The 20,374-nt window shown below is 42.6% G+C and overlaps 1 protein-coding gene across 2 annotated transcripts in view; it reads right to left on the reverse strand.

Moving 5' to 3' along the window:
• The window catches only part of LYRM4 (LYR motif containing 4), a 49,769-nt gene that overhangs the window by 28,226 nt on the left and 1,169 nt on the right, over positions 1-20,374 (reverse strand). For both annotated transcript variants that reach the window (XR_015951365.1, XM_035126405.3), the window contains exon 2: positions 17,991-18,111. Coding sequence is in view for 1 of the 2 variants with exons in the window: in XM_035126405.3 (XP_034982296.1) it covers positions 17,991-18,111 (121 nt within the window). In the remaining variant the exon portion in view is untranslated. The remainder of the gene's footprint in view (positions 1-17,990; positions 18,112-20,374) is intronic.

Raw genomic sequence — 20,374 nt, forward strand, 5'->3', positions numbered from 1 at the left:
AACATAATAAAAATCTCTAAGCGGTTTATATAAAATGATAAAAATACAATACCCACAGTCAATGCAATTTCCTAGAAGCTGGAGAAAAATGAGATCAAAACAAAACACATTCGTACATCACAAGTAAAACTGAGCAGTGTACAAAATAATAATAATTAAAATCTGAGAATCGGAGTCCAAGAAAGCTTAGGTAAACAAATACTGCATGTTTTAAAGCAGGCATCCCCAAACTTCGGCCCTCCAGATGTTTTGGACTACAATTCCCATCTTCCCCAACCACTGGTCCTGTTAGCTAGGGATCATGGGAGTTGTAGGCCAAAACATCTGGAGGGCCGCAGTTTGGTGAGGCCTGTTTTAAAGCAAATGTTTAAAGATCATTACTGTCTCTGCCTCACAAACAACCTGAGGGAGGGCACTATCCCTGAGAAGGCTTGCTTTGGTGTTGTCACCAAGTGATAACTGACTTGGTCTTCTCAGAAGATCATGAAAATCTGCTTGGCCTGTACCGGGGTTGGTGGTCTGCCAAGTATCCTGTTTCCTAGTTGTTTAGAGCTTTAAATGTTACCAACAAAATCCTGATCTTGGTTTAGTAGATAATAAGCAACTAGAGAAGATCTTTCAACACAGGTGCAATGTCTAAAACCTGGTGTTTTGCTAAGCATCCTAGCAGCTGCATTTTGCACTAGCTACACCTCCCAAACCAGGTGCAAAGCACTACAGTAGACCTGGGGGATGTATCGCTACATCACCCAGGACCAGTATGAGGGCCAGACCATGATGGCTGCTTCACCTGGTGGTGTATCACGAGTAAAACCGCTGCTTCTCCTGAGTCCCTCTGCCATCAGCGCCCAGCGTGCCGAGGGAGCAACAAGCTGTAGCTGGGAGCTGGTGGCAGAGGGACTCAGGAGCGGCAGCGATTTCAACTGTGATACACTGCCGGGTGAAACCACCATAATGTTCTGGCCCTCATACCACTAGGAGGAACAAGCTGCGTCGGCCGGGCTTGCTCCTCCCTTGGCCTCTCCTTTAAGCTTCTCCACTGAGGAGGGTGTGGCTGCCCGCCCCTCAGCAGAGAAGTGCTGGGTGGAAGGAGCAAGCTGTATTGAAACTGCTTCAGCTTCAAGCTGAGGTAGCTTCATCCCAGCGTCTTCCAGTGCCAAAAACGAAGCAGCTTATTCCTCCCTTTCAACACTGCGATGTATTGCCAGATTGCGATGATTGGCTGGTGATGCATCACGATGTTGAAAACCTAACATCGCCCATTACAGTCATCTAATCATGAGGTTACCAATGTATGTCCACTGTGGCATGGCTATCCCTGACCCTTGGGCATGCTGGCTAAGCCTGATGGGAAGTGGAGTCCAACACCAGGTTAGGGAAGGCTGACATAGACCATGTCCCCAACTTCCACTCACTTTGTAATTCAATCACCAATCCTTGCTTGTAGTGACAAAGGGGGCTCTTTAGTTTCCTATGGAGCTGAAAATCTAATGGGGTGTTGGGGGAGGGATGAAAAGATGAAGTGTTGCTTGCTGTGTTCACACACACATGCACACACACCAAGTCTTAAAAGCATTTTCATTAAATTTAAGAGACAGCAGGATGCCCAATATACTTGCTGCCTGTTTTCTAACACAGACACTGCCAGTGGAACAGCACTTATTAGAAGTTTGTGTTGGAAAAGAAATAGTAAAGGCACACTTTGCAGTCCAATTTTCCATGGACCTGCATAGAGGGGGCACAATTTAACTTTCTTTTTGAAATTGAAAACATGCCACATTTGACTGCAGTCTACATTAAAAAACAACTCACAACAGCTTCATGTTTCCGTGTAAAACAGTAGAGTCCACTGTCTTCCGAGTGCATGGGGCATGGCAATGTGGGTTTCATTAAGTTGGAACACAAATCTTGGAAAAAATGCTCCACTTTGATGGAACATGACAGTCTATTTTGGGCGGAATTTGGCTGCATTCAACCTGAAGGTTGATTTCACAGAGGCACTGGAGTCCCATGCTCTCAGCTGCTGACAAGTATCCTGGAGCTGGGTAATGTTATTTACCCACAACGACTACGTTTGGATGTAACACTAAGTCACAAAGTATGATTTGTTTAAGCATACTGTGCATGAGCTGTGTGTTCAAAGTGCTTCCATTTCCTCCCTTATTTGAGTGGGGAAACACACCAAGGAGTGCGGCTTAACATTATCAGTGTTATGTTTCCTCAATGAACTCTGGCTCCAGGTTATGGTTTGTTTGGAGATAAATGAACCACAACCACTAGGCCAGCCTCTTGGTGGTTTGTTTCCCTGCACAGCTATGGGAGGAGCAACATGGGAGATGTGCTGTGTGCACCAATATGGAACCCATGCACAGTATGGATAAACAAGTCATACTTCATGACTTGATATTTATTACATCCGAATGGGGCTAACGTAGTACTTAAAACTGAATGTTAGGCTAAACCAGGGCAAATTTCTGATGCAGAGAAACCCATGAAGATACATAATTGGGGGTGGGGGGGAGCCTTAATGAGATTAACACAGTAATATTTCAACTTTGCAATGTGGGCTGTTTTAGGGCTCCTTCTGACAATAACTTAGTGGTATGGGATCTCCTTTATACCATATTCCAGTAATGCTGGAAGCCACAGATCCAACATGGGAGAAGCCCATGGGCTGGGGCAATAGCTGACTGTTGGACACCATGCATTCTGTGCAGAAGTTAATTCCTGACAACTTCATCTTAAAAAAACCAGAACACCTCAGGTAGAAGGGTTGGGGAAGAACTTTGCCAACCCCTGGATTAGAAAATACTGGACTAGAAAAGAGATGGGTCCCGCAGTCTCACCCAACATGGACTTTGACATCCCCTCAGCATCACTTTGATCAGGGACCATCCAACACAGAAGGAAAAGCTAGCTGCCAGTGGAGAAACAAGAGGGCTCCAGACCTGCCATAGCAGCTCACTTCCCTTTCCTTGTAGGCTAGGAAAAAGAGATTCCCCCCTTCCCCCAAATGGAAGCTAAGTATGAGAATGGAGGTGAATGAAGGGGAGAAAGAAGGCATGCCCTACCCACATTTGACAGAACCTGAGCCCAAAAAGACTTCCCACACCTAAATAAATTGGACCAAATGAACTGATAATCTGACGTTATAAGATAGCTTCATAAGCATTTAACGTGCACCACCTTCCCATGCCAGCCCAGCCCCAGCTCCTGGATGGAGCAATTATCAGCCAATACCAGTGTTGGCTCCTCACCTGTGACCTTCGGCATCCACTGTTACAAGTGGTGTAAGAGTCACATATTGCTGCAGCCCCAATACCACTAAGGTTCTGTCAAATGGGTATTCAAGTCATTGGAATTCTCAGCCTTATCTCCAGTCAAATAACTGTTTCAGCAGTAAGCAAAATGTAAAACATCACTGGTGCTCTGTGTTTTTTCTGAGTTATGACTCTGGTGACCTGCTTTATAGGCCTGACATTCATATTTATGTCTCGGTAGGGCTCATACACAAATCACTGATCTTTTTACAGAGATGTTAGTGAGCCAGTTCCATTTAAGGTCTTAGGTTATCAGAGACATTTAACTCCAAATGACCCTTTTGGTGGTTTCCTCCCAGGATGATTTAGCTCTGCAGTAGTAAGCTAGCACGGGTGGTTTTTGTGGTGTAGTCCCTTGTTTGGACTGCACCAACCATAGCTGCCAGTCAGCAATTTGGAGTAGAAGCAATCACCGCCAGGATTGGGATGTCAAGCGTGCTGAAGAAATGCCACCTATGCCAATGTCTAGAAGTACCCTCAGAAGTACCCAATGGAAGTTGAATGCACCAAGGAAAGGAGGAGGAGAGGATAAAAGTCCAACTGTTGGAAACCCATCTCCGTCTGGATAGGCAGTTTCCTATGCAAGGGCAAGAAGGTTCCTGTAACAACATGGATGGAGAAAGGTATGTGGATGGGCAGAAGATTAGCATGAGGAAACTTTGGCCTAGCCATACCCACTTGCCCCACACGTGACATCACGGCAGGTGTGCAGCAGGTAAAGAAGCAGCTAGGCCAAAGAGGGTTTGCAGGCATCACCAACCAGCTCATCGGCAGCACTTGCAAAGCCCCATGAATAGCACTTTGCATGCATTGGCAACCACTTGACTTGATACTGGAAGTCATTTTGCATTAGATTTTAAATACCGTATTCTATTCCGGCTGGAAGCCACTGAGAAAAAGGTGTGGTAAAAACTGAACTCAGTAATATACATTTAAATCACATCTCCAGCAACCTTTGAATGTGCTTGCTCTACATAAAGGAGAGATTTAGTGCATCCCCTTCTCTGCACACATCTTCTACTCTGCTTTGAACAGATATATTTAGTTGAACTAATAGATGGCATTTGTTTAACATATTATCACTTTCCAACTTCCTTCACACCCTACATGAAGCTGCAGAAATCACCAAGCAGTGTAGTCAAGTGATAAATTACAGTTTAATCATTCAGGCCTATTAATCTCAGCAAGACCATGAACTGGGTCAAGATAGTCCTGATATCAAGTGCTGGAATCGTTAGTCACTGATAAGTTATTAGCAACACCCACGTAGTCAGGCCATTAAATCTGCTTGCGGATTGTCAAGCGATGGGCTCCATTTCAAGTTATTTAGTAGTCACTCAAGTGTAAGAAAGGGAGGAGGGAGAGGAAGGTCTAGAATTAAATTGTGAGGTTACTTAGGGATATGAGAGAAGCTACCGAAGAGACAGAGTTTCTGCAGGTACGCAGAGCCCCATTATTGATTTCAGTTTAGCGTTGCAATCACGCCAGTCCATCAACCCTTTAATGCAGCCGTGTGAAAAATGCTTCAGAGAGAGCAAGCGTCTGGAGTGTGTGTGTGTGTGTGTGTGTGTGTGTGTGCGCGCGTGCACACACACACACACACACACACACACACACACACACACACATACGAGTCAGTCTGCTAGAAGGCAGCAGGTCAGGCAAAAAGGGTGCACAACCTTAAACAGGGATACAGCTTTCTGGCTGCATTAGCTGGAAATGCTCTTGACGGATTCTAGGACAATTACCTTCGTTTAAAACAGGTAACTGCTTTTTGAAGTAATAGAAACAAGCTTTGTCAAATGCTTAGTGGGCTTCATCACACACTATTTCTCTTAAACACACCCCACAATAAGACCACGTTGATCCGGTTCTGACATAGTGATCTCGTATCTATCTAATGCACCATGATTTATTAAGACAGAAAATGAGTGTTGTGCCCACAGCTCCCTTGTGCACTGTAATGGAAAACTTCCAGGGCTTATTAAACCACAGTCGCTATTACATACATACTGGGAAGCTGTGGTCTGATTTCTCCTCAGTAAACCACATCCAGTTTCCTAGTTCTGATGTGGTTTAGTGAAGCACCAAAGACAGGAGTACAAGGGGAAGAGAAGCAAAGATGGAATGAAAGGCTTGTTCTTGGTCTAACAAACTTTGGTTTATCCGAGTGAGTTCATTATGTCTGAGGTGAGGCTTTGGGTCCTAAAAGACAACTTTGCACAGGATAGTGAAACATAGGGAATTGAACTGTGCTTCTTATTGCCATGTGTATGGCCTATAAAAGAAGATCTTGCAGGGATGAGATGCCCAGGCTGTTTGCTGAAGTGCATTCATATATTTCACTGGAAATGCATTAAGATAAGAATCTGTAGCCAAGTGGGCATCGCCTCTTCCCAAGCACCATGATTTTAAGGTAGGGATGGAAGAAGGAAATACATGGGAGTTTTTATTTGAACAGCATGGTGTGTGGAAAGGGCTAAATAATGATACATTGCCCTGCTTATGACCTTTTAAAGCCAGCTTTTAAATGCATTTTAAAGCAAAAAGTAAATGTGTTGTGTTCCTATATCAGCTATACCAGGCATGGGGAGCCTGTGGCCCTCCAGATTACAACTACCATAATCCCTGACAGTCAGCTCAGGTTTCCACAGTAGAGACCAGAGGAGGAATGACTGCTGGGAGCAGTGCATAGAGAAATGCCACAGAGCACCTGTAGTAGGAAAACCAGAAACCTTTATCTGCCCCACCTGCAATAACACATGCACTCCCCATATCGGTTTCTACAACCACAGCAGGCTCTGTAACTCTCCAACAGCTTGACTGTCCAAAAGCACACTCTCCCATTGTCAGGACCAGTGGTCAGGGATGATGGGAGTTGTAGTCCCAAAACATCTGGAGGGCCGAGTTTGCCTATGCCTGACATAGAACATTACATACCAGTGGTGAACCAACAGCTCTGTCCACACCAGAGCTTTCCAAACTTTTTATGTTGGTGACACACTTTTTTATTTCGCAACACTGTAATTAAGTTTTACTAGCAAACCAGAAGTTAAACTAAAACCCCTTTTCCAGCCCCAGGATGGAGCACAGGGAGTGTTTGCGTGACATACCTACACACTGCGGCCGACACACTAATGTGTCGCAACACACAGTTTGGAAAGCTCTGGTCTACAGCCACACCCAAGTGGGTTACAACCTGTAATTGACCTGCTCAAACCCCCTAATATGCAGCAATTCCTAAATAGTGGACTTTTAAAAATCCTCATTAGAGGGTGTAGCTTGCTCATTAGAACAATGTAGGGCACTAACTTAAAGAGGAGGGCATTATATCAGGGAGTGATATATTGGGCCCTTTTGCAAAACTATAAGGAATAACCATTTCAGAGGAAGGTTTATAGGAAGAGCTGATGTTCTTAACTAGCATCTCTGCAATACGGCATGATAGCCAATGTCAGTCATACTCCAAGTAGACGCTCATAAATCAATGCACCTTAAACAAAGAAAAGGGGAAAAAGGAAAAAAGAAAAGAAATCAATGCACATAAAATCTATCAATTTTAATGGGCCTTTGAGTACCACTAAGGTGGTATCACCCACTAGTCATGAGTCAAAATAAACTTTTTACAAGTTAAAAAGAGCTTTAAAAAACCCACCTGAGGTGCACATGAGTAATAATTAGCGTAACTACAGTAAAAAAAAAAAAAAGTGTGTTATAAGAGGTCTCATTCCATTGACTTTGGAACCATAGAAGACAACCTAATAATCAGAGAGAGGAAAGCAGAACTTCAATCATTCCACTATTATTATTTTTAGTGGTGCTTTCTGTTTCCTGTAGAAAGAGTGCATGGAAGCACCACAGTCAAAAAACAAGTAAACATTTTAAATGGCATAAAAGAGGCAGGAGGGAATGTGGTATTAAGGGCAGCAAGATTTTCAACATCAGGAGGACTGATGAGGCAAGGGCTGGGGAAAGAACGAAGGAAGTGAGGGTTGGAATAAGGAAGGGTGGCTGTGGAGAGAAATAAAAGCACAGCGGCTGGCAATTCTGTGCACTGGTATTACCAGCCTGCTGAGAGCAATTACAATAGCACAGACAGCTTGCTTTATTGCAACCTTATTCAATTAACTTTGAGGGGCAGAAGGAAGAGGGAAATAACCCTAGTGATTCAGCAGGGAATTTATTAGAAAATTTTAATGCCAACTTAAATTTGATCCTAAGGCCTCAATATTAAAGGTCATCTCCATTACTGTACTACTGGAAACCCTCTGCTCCCACGTTCCTCCCTTACCTTCCCCTTGTTTTCTTTTATATAAAAAAGCCCCGCACACAATAAAACAGGTCAGAGCTCTTGCTTAAAGCTCCTTGGCATTTTTATCTGAGAGCAGCAAATATCTCCATCTTTGTCTGAAGGCATTATAGACGGCCTTATTGCCTATAAGCTTCCGAATAGTTTCTTAAACAAAACAATCACAAACAAAATAGAAACATGCACTACAAACAAATGGTTATTTCAAATAGTACACAAAGCTTAGGAGAACTACACAAGAAGTTAGGGGAAATTAATTAGACCATTACATACATTCTGTATTTCAGTAAGGAAACACCAGGGAAAAGGAATGAAAGTGTGACAGGTGAGCAATCTTTATTTATGCAGTGCCATCAATATGCTTTATTCATTTAAACATCTGCGGTTTTCCAAGCAAAAAGAGAGAGGCGCATGACGTCATTTTGCGCTTCTGCGCATGCGCCAAAACCCAGAAGTAACCCGTTCCTGGACTGCTAGGTTCGGCGCGGAGCGCAACCCGAAAACGCAGAACCCGCAGCGTTTGCAACCCGAGGTATGACTGTACTCTTTATTGTTAAACTCCTTAACATATACTTCAAGGCTTGAGTAATCCTTGAGCCAGGTGCAAAAAATGGCACTCAAGACTTTTTGAGGTGCTTGCAAATGGAGAATCTTTAGGCGCAAAAATACACCTGGCGCCCTGCTAATTTCAAACCCTGATTGCAAGTGAGACTGTGTACACACAGTCTGTGGCTGCATTCAAGCATCTGTTGACTGGGGTACTTGTTACAGGTAGGTAGCAGTGTTGGTCAGACGTAGTCGAAACAAAAAATAAAAATAAAATCCTTCCAGTAGCACCTTAAAGACCAACTAAGCTTGTCATAGGTATGAGCTTTTGTGTGCATGCACACTTCTTCAGATACACTGAAACAGAAGTCACCAGACCCTTATGTACAGTCAGAGGGTGGGGAGGGGTATTGCTCAGAAGGGTGGTGGGAATGGGTGATTGGCTGATAGGAGTGGCCATCTCACCCCTTGCTTTTTATTGCAAGACCAATTGCAGTTGTTAACAGTAGTCAACAGTAGTCAACAGGTTTACCACTCGTGCATGCACACGAAAGCTCATACCTATGACAAACTTAGTTGGCCTCTAAGGTGCTACTGGAAGGAATTTTTTTTTATTTTTTTGTTCTGACTGGGGTAGTAATACACATCTTAAATTAGAAAGGAAATATAATAGGCATTTTTAAAATAAAGAAATGCAATTAACGCTGGATGGAGGGTGGAGTATTGCTCCCACTTTTAAAACTTCTAAACCATTATCTACCCACTGAAAAAGGAATGCAGTTGTGCCATAATTACTTGCTAACATCGCAAGATCTTTTGAGGTGGTTCAGGGGCAGCAGTTTCCAGTTCAAAGAAATGGAGGCACAGCGTTCAGCATTCCTATTTAAAGGATCTTAATTTCAGCAGGAGGTAGTCTCATCTCTTAGCAGCCTAATTTTTGTGCGTGTGTTTGTCACTAGTGAATACTTATTGATGGCTATTACTCTCTTTCTGCTTCTGTTGGTATTCCTCTGGGGCGCTAAATCAATTTTGTGCTTTTAAAAATTGACATCAATAATGTGTTTACATTTGCCAATACTTCTTAATTGTCAGGCTATAACGGCGGAACTCCAATAATAAATCTTGTCAACAGATAACTTCAGGTGCTAGAATTTTAAGTGTTTCTTCTTCTGAGCAATTTGATAGGTTGAGAATTGCTCCTGAGTGAACCACAGGGAAAAAAGAAGGAGAGACAGGCTGGAGGAGTAATTCTTGGTTGCATAAAATACAGAGGCAGGCCTAGGGCAGACATAACACACCAGGTCTCCTAATAATTTCCAACCTTCAACCGTGCTCTGGGTTAGCGTCCCTGTGCTTTCTATTTTCATTGGAACGAAAAGCCTCATTCACATTGAATGGAAGTTTCCAAATCAGGACCACAGTGGAAGGAAAGGATGAAAAGTTCTCCAAAACACCACCAGGGTCTTGATTTAGTTTTGGCCCCCTGTGCCTGCTGGTTACTTAAAACACACACACAAAAAACCCACCCTCATTCACAAATGGAATTCACAATTCCTGTCTAGTGAGTCCAGGTATGAACCCAAATATATAGGTTAATGTCATCTGCAAGGTCACATCTCTAGCAAGTCTACAGTAAATGAGTTCAAGGATAGGGGAAGGGTATATCTCTCCTCGAGAGGAAATGAGTTAAGGTGCCTGGGCTGAGAGGGCAAAACAAGAACCAGCTTGAAATGCCAGGAAAGGGACTTGTGACAGTTAAGAATAAGATAGGTCTGTATGCTGTTTATTGGACAAACATCAATTTTGCAGGAAGGTTATCCTGATACAGGTCCAGGAAGGAGCAGGGGACAACCATGAACAAGCAAAGCAGAGCAGGGGAAAAGCTGATAAACTAAGCAACAAGCTCAGGATATTAACTGGGACAAGTGGTGGCTGAGTGGTTCCAGGGGTTGAAGAGTCCCAGTTTAGAGGCAGAAAAGTCCAGGTTTGAATCAGCTGTGTGTCACTCGTCTCGAAACTCGCATGCCCATACCCAAAGCTTAATTATTCCCATTGAAGTGCTCGCTTCGGCAGCACGTATGCTTAAATTATTCCCATTGAAAATACTTATCACAAAATGAATGGTAGAGAATTCAAGTCAGAATCACTATTTCAATCCCATATCCTAGTAAAGACGCAATATTTAAGCAAAAGTTGATCTTTCAGCCTTTCTTAGAAACCGATGCCTGCCAGAGCTCTGAATTGTTTGAGATTACCCCATTCATTTGTTTTGGAAATTTTTCTGTTCCTTGTCTCCTGCACTAGAGACAGGTCATGGTACTTTCCAAGTCGTCTTCAAGAGCACATTAGTCAATCTGAAATGTTATGAAGGCACAGATGAGAACAGTTAGATCTCTGTTGTCTAACAACAGGTGCAAGCGCTCCTGGTCATAGCCATTGGCACTACCTGGATCCAGTAGAATCTCTGGACAACAAATCTGTTCCTAAGGGTCCATGTCAATCCCATCAACCACATATAAAGATGACCTCTCTCCATCAATAATAGCTGCATCTTGTTGGAATTCGGTTTCAACTGCTTCAGCCTCTACCACTTAATACAGTCTTTCAGACACTGACTTAACACCAAGGCATCAGTTCCTAGCTACTTACTGAAATAAATACATAACTGGATGTCATCAGCATAGTGATATTCCCCAATTCCAAAAGTCTAGATTTAAGAACATTCAGTTACAATTCAAGCAGATTTTAGCCATCAGGTTGGCATCTGTCAGTCATAATGGAACTGAAAAGGTGTGCATGCATAATGAATATTAGAGACCCAGGTGTATTTCCAATCAAACGGCACTTGTGCAAAGCTTTAAGTTTTAAACAGAGTTAAGTAGGCAATATTGTTCTGAATGACCTAGTTACTGTCAAGTCTGCTTGGGAATTATACTTAATTAATTATACGTTCAGGTGAACGAGTGAAACAAAGTAAGAATAAAAAGCGTAAGGTGAAAGTAACTGCAATCCTTGTAGTCTTGCCATGATGCAAAAAGGAAATGTTCATGTGTTGTACATGAAGAATTTTACACTCCTTTAAAACATCTATGAACAAAAATCAAAGTGAAAAGCAAGTAGAACTTACTGTGCTGGGTGGTAATACTAGAATTATTTTAAAATTATTTGTGCTAAACACAGAGACATTTCATTGTCTTCGTACTGCCTCTATTTCAATGTTGTAGTGTTTTACTGACATTATGGGCTGTGTTCAACTACACCCTAGTCAGAGAAGACCCACCGAAATTAATAAAACTATGTTAGTCTTGTCTATTAACTTCAATGAGTTAGACCAGTGTCAAATACTGCCCTATGAATTTAATCTATAATTTTAATGTTGCAACCTGTCCTGTATATTGTGAAGGGTGATATGGAATCACTGAAAAAGAATAAAGGTTACGAGGAAAAACAATACATAAAAACTCACTAAATGAGTGGATTAGTTTGCCTTAAACACCCCCCCCCCCATACACACATCTGTTTCCCTAGCAGGGAAGCCAAAGGAAAGCGAACACCCTTATTAGCACCTTCAATAATACCTGTACAAAATTATTCACAATACTGGGTAAATAAGGGTGGTAAGCACACCACTTGAATGTGAAGGCTTCCTCGCCTCCTATGCTGGGTTGTTGGGCATGCCTTTCCTAATTGCCATTATATAATAAAGCTGTGTTGCATAACTTTGTAATTTTGATGCAAGAACAGAGGAACTCTGCCAGCCAGCACTGTTATGCTCAAATCGTAAAAGCAGTTGCTTTTCCAACTAGAAGAGTTTGGAAAAATCATTTTCTGCAGTACAGACTGCTTAGGACCACATTTTCAAAATGGAAGTGGCTCTTCACAAAGTGTATAGCTAAATTATGGATTTTGCTGTCACAAATATAGTTGTGGCTGCCCACCTTTAAAAGGGGCTTAGGCAAATCTGTGGTGTCTAAAGACTGCCAATGGCTAGTAGCCACGATGGGCACATTCTACTTCTCCTGTTGCTTCTGAATACCAGTTGCAAGGAAAAGTGCTGTTGTGCTCATGTTCTTCACGTAGGCATTTGGTGGTCTGTGAAAACAGGATCCTGGATTAGATGGGCCTTTGGTCTGATCCAGAATGTTGATGTTCTTCTGTTCTTGAGAATGAAGTGGACCTTCAAGCAAGCTTGTCTCCAGCAAGTTTCAGTAGATATTTGACTGGGCCAGGAGGAACAGAACCATGGAAGGGATGCAGTAGACCACCCGGTTTAACCCACTGCTCAAGAAACAGTGTCTTAATAGTTTATCCCTTGGCATTCACCTGTTTTACATGGGTGGTTTGTGCATAGGTGCCAAGTTCCGGATTGAAAAATCCAGGATCAGCAGCGCCGCAGCACCGGAAATTGCTTCAACGCACTTCCGGACATGCGTAGAAGTGACTTCCGATGCCGCTGTGCCCATTTCCAAAATGTCTGTGGCACCGGAAATCACTTCTATGCACTTCCGGACATGCATAGAAGCGACTTCCGATGCCGCTGTGCCCATTTCCAAAATGTCCGTGGCACCGGAAATCACTTTTATGCACTTCCAGACATGCGTAGAAGCGACTTCTGGCGCTGCGGACATTTTGGAAATGGGCAGAGCGGCGCCAGAAGTCGCTTCTACGCACTTCCGGACATGTGTAGAAGCGACTTCCGATGCCGCTCAGTGGTTTAGACCACAGCGCCACCTGCGTCCCAGCCTTTAAAGATACAGGCATTCAAATTCATGTTTGGGTTAAAGGTCTAAAAAGGTTTAAGACTACGCTTTAGAGCACACTTGAGGTTTCACCGCCACACAATGAGCCATCAAGTCCTGTAAGAAGAAAGTGCTCATAGGGGGGACGGACCCCTTACATCTTTTAAGTGTCATACTTCTCACAAGGAGAATACATGCACTGCTCTTACAACATAATATTAGATGGCCTCATTCATACACACTGGAAAATCAAGTCTGGAAGATGCACAAGAGCCATCATTACTGATTCTCTGACCAGCTAGAACTTAAAAGCAATGCAAGCTTTGTTCCAAGAAACTACATAAGGTAGATGTTTGCTAGAAGTTAAGAAAGTCGCTTGTTGGTCTGCAGAAAAATATTTTGCCTAAAGCACAGTTCTCTCAAGTTCGGATTACTTGGAATGGAATAGAAAAGCTGCAATGTGCCTCAGAGCTCGTTTTACTGAAGGGCACTTCAAAAGAAATATGTGGCTTTGAAAACTTCAGATAGGTGCTGTACCCTTCAAATCGCCTGGGAAATCCAAAATAATTCCTTTTTAAATGGCCAGTTAGACAACTAATTCTTGAGAGATTCAACCTAAGAGCTTGGCTTCTCAAAAGTGCTGCTATTTGGTTCTCCGCTATGGATTCACCAAACTTCCTTCAAACAATGCATTGCCATATTTTTCCATCAAAAGTTCTAACTCTATGCTTACATTCTGCACTATGGAAGACTATCCCAGTCTTGATTTCAAATGAGAAGCGAACAAAGTCAAAATCTTGTTGTAGCCATTAGGCATGTCAGATTAAGACCTGGGAGACCAGCATTCGAATCCACACACTGCCAAGTTTGCTGGGTGATCCTGGATAAAGTGGAGGGAGGGAGAATCATATTTATCACCTGGAACTCCTTAGGTGTGATGCAAATGTAATAATAACTAAAAATACACTGGCCACATTTTTAACCATAAAAAGCCAAACCACTCACTTCTGCATGAGCAAAGGCGCCAGGTGTATTTTGCACCTGGGTATCAGCCACCTGCAACCAAGTGAAGATGCCCAGGTGCCAGGACAGTGTCTGACATCTCCAACAGATGGAGGCGCATCTTGGCACTTTTTACACAGTAGCAACATATCCTGTAGAATTCTATCCATTATATTTTATCTGCACAATCAGAATGAATTTCAGGAACCAAAAACTTGTATTGGAAAATGCGACTTTCAAGCCGTCTGGCCCCCAAATGGCAACTAGACATTCCGTTTTGATGACTGCAACCCTGGTTTAAGGAGCCTTTTTGGCGCTTAGCTTATATATTTGAGTTTCTAACACTGGACTGAGGATGGGAGTCACAAGCCTGTGATGTGCAGGGTCAAAGGCAAAATGAAGTCAATTTTACTTTTGTAGAGTAGGTTTGCTTCTACACTCACACCCACCTCTCTATCTCTACCCAGGCAAGCTAGGAGCATTATCAGAATTCAATGAAGAAGAGGAGGAGGAGGGGGAGGAGGAGTTTGGATTTGATATCCCGCTTTATCACTACCCTAAGGAGTCTCAAAGCGGCTAACAATCTCCTTTCCCTTCCTCCCCCACAACAACCACTCTGTGAGGTGAGTGAGGCTGAGAGACTTTAGAGAAGTGTGACTAGCCCAAGGTCACCCAGCAGCTGCATGTGGAGGAGCGGGGAAGCGAACCCAGTTCACCAGATTACGAATCTACTGCTCTTGACCACTACACCATACTGGCTCTCCACTCCACTCAGGCAAAGTCACCCAAGGAGGTTGTAAAGCATGGGTGGCAAGGAGTGTGGCACAGAAGGGTGTGTGAGCTAGCAAGAGTCTAGCCGGAGAGGCCTGGGGGACCACATATGGCCCCTGCCTGATGTTCCCCATACCAACAAGAAGACTGTTGCCACATTGATGGTTCATGTAGCTCAGTAGTACTACATTCCCTCTGGCAGCGGCTCTTCAAGATCTCAGGCTGAGGTCTGGTATCTTGTTGCCCGGGATCCTTTCTAACTAGAGACTGCTGAACTTGTCCTGGAATCTTATGAATGCAAGGCATGTGCTACAGCCTTTCACATGAATACTACGGGTTTACCATCTGGGCCTAAATAAAACTTTTACTATGCTCTTGGGGAGAAATAGGCAGGAAACACAATTTTTAGGCTGTAACCCTGTGTACCCTTATCTCGGAGTAAGCCCCACTGAAGACAGTGGGACTGACTCCCGAGTAAACGTGCACAGGATTGGAATGTCAGTTACTTTTCTACAGAATATCTGCTCTGCTTTCATAGACATTTTCAAATAAAAACCAATAACCTGGAAAATATAAAAAGACACCAGTAGACAAAAAGGCACTTTTATGCTTTTTAGTTATAGAAAGCTCCTCTTGTAAAATTCAGTCAAATCCTATGAATGTCATGGAACAAAATGACTATAATCTGTCACGTTTCCACAATCCCCTCCGGGCTGATTCAACTAGTTATTTATGAACCTGAGATGCCAATGGTCACTTTGATGACTAAACCATAAATTAGCATGTAAAGAGAATATAAATTTGATTTCACAGAAGCAACAAATTGCAAGGCAGCGAGGATATTATTTAATTTCTATCGACATGTCACGGGAAAAAAAGTCAGCAAAAGGAGATGTGCTACATCTTAATAAACCTGCAAACTGCATAATACATCTAATATTTGATTTGCTCCACTGCCTTGGTTGTAAAACTCTGCACATAATATGGGTCTTAGGTTTAATATTTCAAAAAGCCCTAGTTCATGACAACACTTGTTCACTATTTGAATTATTTCTTTATAACAAACATAAAAAATAAACATCACACTTGAAAAAAAATGAAAATACTCTTATAATTGTTCATCTGGAATATATAATTGCATGTAGAAAATAGAACAGTACAATGGTACCTCGCTAGACGAACGCCTCGCAGCACGAAAAAATCGCAAGACGACAACGGTTTGCGATTTTTTGTCAGACTCGGAAGACGAAGTTTTCTATGGCTGTGCTATAGAAAACTTCGCAAGACGAAAGTCCCGGCCGCCTCGCGCTTCCGCCGCCCGCCATCGCCTGGCTTCCGCAGCAGCCGGATCCCTCCTCACTCACCTTAAGCCTGCGCGCGAACGGGCTGGATGTCTGCTTGGGCGTGAGGGTCCGGCTGCTGGGGAAGGAGGGAGGGAGCCTCTCCCTGGCCCTCCTCCTGCTTCCCCCTCCCCAGAGCCTTAAGAACTTCCGGAGTGGCCATGGCGGGTGAGTCGGTGCCTTTTTTTGCACTCTCCCCCATAGGAACGCATTGATTAAATTTCAATGCATTCCTATGGGAAACCGCACTTCGCAAGACGAAATTATCGCAACACGAAACGACTCGTGGAACAAATTAAATTCGTCTTGCAAGGTACCACTGTATCAATATAGGTTTAGACATCATGAAAAAGTTTATATGTATCCTTATTAACAAGTGTGCTTAGAGACAGTGAGAGCATTTTGCTTGCTTATTCGAAAATAAGTAAATGATGGTTATATAACAACAGTTGTATAAGGTGACTTTTTAATGCCATCTAGACCAGGGGTAGGCAACCTAAGGCCCGTGGGCCAGATGTGTCCCAATCACCTTCTCAATCTGGCCCACAGACGGTCCAGGAATCAACATGTTTTTACATGAGTAGAATGTGTCCTTTTATTTAAAATGCATCTCTGGATTATTTGTTGGGCATAGGAATTCGTTCTTTTTTTCTCTCTTTCAAAATATAGTCCGGCCCACCACATGGTCTGAGGGACGGTGGACCAGCCCACAGCTGAAAAAGGTTGCTGACCCCTGATCTAGACACTACTTCAAACATTTCTGACTCCATAATAATAATAATAATAATAATAATAATAATAATAATAATAAATTATTTATACCCCGCCCATCTGGCTGGGTTTCCCCAGCCACTCTGGGCGGCTTCCAACAGAAAAATAAAAAACAGTAATCTATTAAACATTAAAAGCCTTCAGATGTCTTCTAAAAGTCTGGTAGTTGTTTTCCTCTTTGACATCTGTTGGGAGGGCGTTCCACAGGGTATAAATAGTAAATTATTATTATTATTATTATTATTGACACTGGAAGCATAAATACCCTGTGATGTAGCTTAGGCTTAGGCTCATGGGGCAGGTCACTCAGTGAGATGCATGACAGTGTGAGAGGATTTGAATCCAGGTCTCTTGGGTCCAAGTTGGACACCCTAAAGACTACACCACATTAGTTCTCAACTGGAGTAGACATTACTGGGCTTGGCTGCTGGTTTGAGTTGGTATAAAGCACCTTCAGATAATCATTTCTTCAAAGGCATCAATGAAAGAAAAAACACACCGAGGAAGTCTAAAACAGGATATATTGCTCACTACGGCAAGACAGTTGGCACATTATAACACCAATCCTGGCCTGACTGCACTGGCTACCAATTAGTTTCCGGTCCCAATTCAAAGTGCTGGTTTTAACACATAAAGCCCTAAATGGCTCAGGGTTGCAATACCTCAAGGACCGCCTTGCCCCATATGAGCCGACCCAGACCCTGCGATCATCATCTGAAGCTCCTTCTTCATGTGCCCTCTCCACGAGAGGTCTGGAGGGTGGCAACACGACAGCGGGCCTTTTCTGTGGTGGCACCCCATTTGTGGAATGAAGCTCTCCCCAGGAAGACTCATTGTATATGTTTAGGCCCCATGCAAAAACTTTCCTCTATAACCAGGCCTTTGGCCTTTAACTATCTGTGGCCTCTTCAAAGTGCATGGGATGTTTTTAATGTATTTCCCCCTTCTTTTGGTTTTAATGTATCTGTGTGGGGTTTTTGGTTGTAAGCTGCTTTGGGTTGCCTTGGGCAAGATAAAGCAACCAACAAAATAAATAAATAAATAAATAAATAAATAAATAAAACTAATTATAATATTTTCACCAACTGTTAAGACATTCAGCAGAGCCGTGTAACAGACTGGAGTTACATATTTGGAAGGAGACAGCAACATTTTTGCAATTTAATTAAACTGGTAAGAAAAACGTGCTTACCTGTCGGTGTATCATTTCCAGACTAGCTTTTGCTTTGTTCATTAGTGTTTCTATTTCTTCTGAATCCTTTATGTTTTTGTTTTCTCTGAAAGCATCCCTTATTCTTCTGATGGCATATGTCCTAAGCAAACGTTAGAGATGAAAAATGAGTGTCCACATGATTGCCAAAATTGTGAAAGACAAGCTGTAAAACAACTATTATGATGCAGATGACCAGGAGTTTGAGGAATATAGAAATATACTTAGTACTAACAATCATGCATTTATACAGTGCTTCATATTTATAGATGTATCTTCTATTGTACAACACTTCAGAATGTTCAGAGCACACTGACCAGGTCTGAATACAATGCTAATCCAAACCATGGTTTAGCACAACACTTTGGTTCCCAGAGAAGAGTTTGCAGCCACTTTGTTCCTCTGCTTCTGTTGTGAGCAAAGCCACAGTTTAGTTTAGCATGTTGTCTGAAGCTAGGCTCATGGTTGTCTTACCGCAGACAAAGCATGAGCTGTAACCAAGGCCTGCTACTTAACTTGAGATTTTAAAAATAATAATAAAATCAAACTTATTACACGGATTGTAACTTTATCATTCCCTGATAAAATCCTTTTTTAATTTTTTTTTAAAATGCACAAATCTCCAATGCTCAAGATGCTTGTCTGAGCACATAGTAGATCGCAGTCAAAGCCTGTGTTTTTATATCGTAAACTGCCCTGTGATCCTCAGGTGAAGCATAGAATAATAATAATAATAATAATAATAATAATAATAATAATAATAATATAATAAGAATAATAATACATGTAAGGGATTTTGAGGCTAAGTCCCAGCCTATGAGCTAGAAGTAAAAGATTTATAAGATAAGGTTGAGACCACAAAAACTTGGGTCATCATCCTGTCCACCATGGACATGCCTTTGTAAATGCATTTGGTGGAGCAAGGGAGCAGGACAAATGGAGCATTTGGAAATCTTTTGGGTTCAGGTGTTGCACTCAGAATGAACTGGATGGTGTCCCTGGTGATTAAGTGCAGCTTCAATGAACTGTTTTCTAATCTCAGTCCTAGCGGCATTTTATCTCTGCAAGAAGCCCTCATGCACATCTCTCGATTCCAGCCTCTTAGTCTTTGTTTTCGATTTGCACTTCAACTGTTTTAACTTCCATTTTGGAATCTACTTTGCCTGCCGCCTGCTGCACCCAGGCACGAAAACCAATGGAGAAAAACAAAAAGCAATTCAAAACCTGAAGGGAGCACAATATCCGCCACAAGAGTGCTTTCATTAAGTTTCACAAACTCTAGCATAGAAGAGGCCCCAAGATTGCTCTGTAGTTACAATGGCAGTAACAACCTCTGATTGAAAGAACAAGTTGCAGGAAGGCAAGTTGCGGCAGTACATCAAATACTTCTGTTTTTCAGATCAAACCTACGGTAAGTGAATGCATAAGCTGGTAAAATGCTTTTCTAAAAACAATGTGCCAGAAGGCTCATTGCAAGGAACATCATATGGGCTCATATGAACAAAAAATAACAAGCATGTAGAAATCCCAAGCCATTCAATAACAATGCCAATTCCATTACAGCTGTGAAAATGCCTTGCGTTTAATCAACACATTGTTCTATATAGTTCAGTGTATTGTCTTACACTGGCTGGCAGCAGCATTTCAGGATTTCACGCAGGAGTCCTTCCCAGCCCTACCCAGAGATGCTGAGGATTGATCTTGGGAGCTTCTGTATGCAAAGCAGATGCTTAACTACAAAGCCCTGGCTTCCTCCCACTAAAAATAATAGGAGCTACCAAGGGACATGGTGTTCATTTATTTCCATGTCGCAGACCTTCCCTTATTATGTAACCACTTGCAATTCGCAGCAACCGGCATTCAGGGGCATTCTACCTTTGTTTGGATTGGGCTGTACCAACAATTTGATAGAAAAAGCCATTGCAACTAGGGTCAAGCTGTCCTGAGAGTGGGGGTAAATGCCACACCTTAAAGTTTAAACTGTTCCTTTCTAATACATATGAAGGTCAGACATGGATTACCAGGCAACTAATTATGTGATTTTCCATTCCAGAGGTAACTCTCACTCATTTGATTTTTTTTATCCTGTCTTTCAAGGGCTGGGGTCAAGGTACACTTAGGCAGCCCAACAAGCAATCCTATACTCAAGGAACTGGTGTAAAGTCACAGCAGATCCAAACCTACTCAGTAGCAGGGCTGCTGCTGGCTGCACTGACCTAAGCCTGACAGAGATAAAACAAGCATTTAAAATACTGTTTGAGTTATACCACCCTTTGGGCTGGTGTAAGCGGAGTTGCCAGGTCACCTGACCTAGTGAACAGGCCTTTAGCTTCCAGCCTAAGCCCCACTTAGGCTGGTCCCTGGCA

Source organism: Zootoca vivipara, chromosome 8 (genome assembly GCF_965207765.1).
Source record: "Zootoca vivipara chromosome 8, rZooViv2.hap1.1, whole genome shotgun sequence".
Classification (NCBI taxonomy): Eukaryota; Metazoa; Chordata; class Lepidosauria; order Squamata; family Lacertidae; genus Zootoca; species Zootoca vivipara.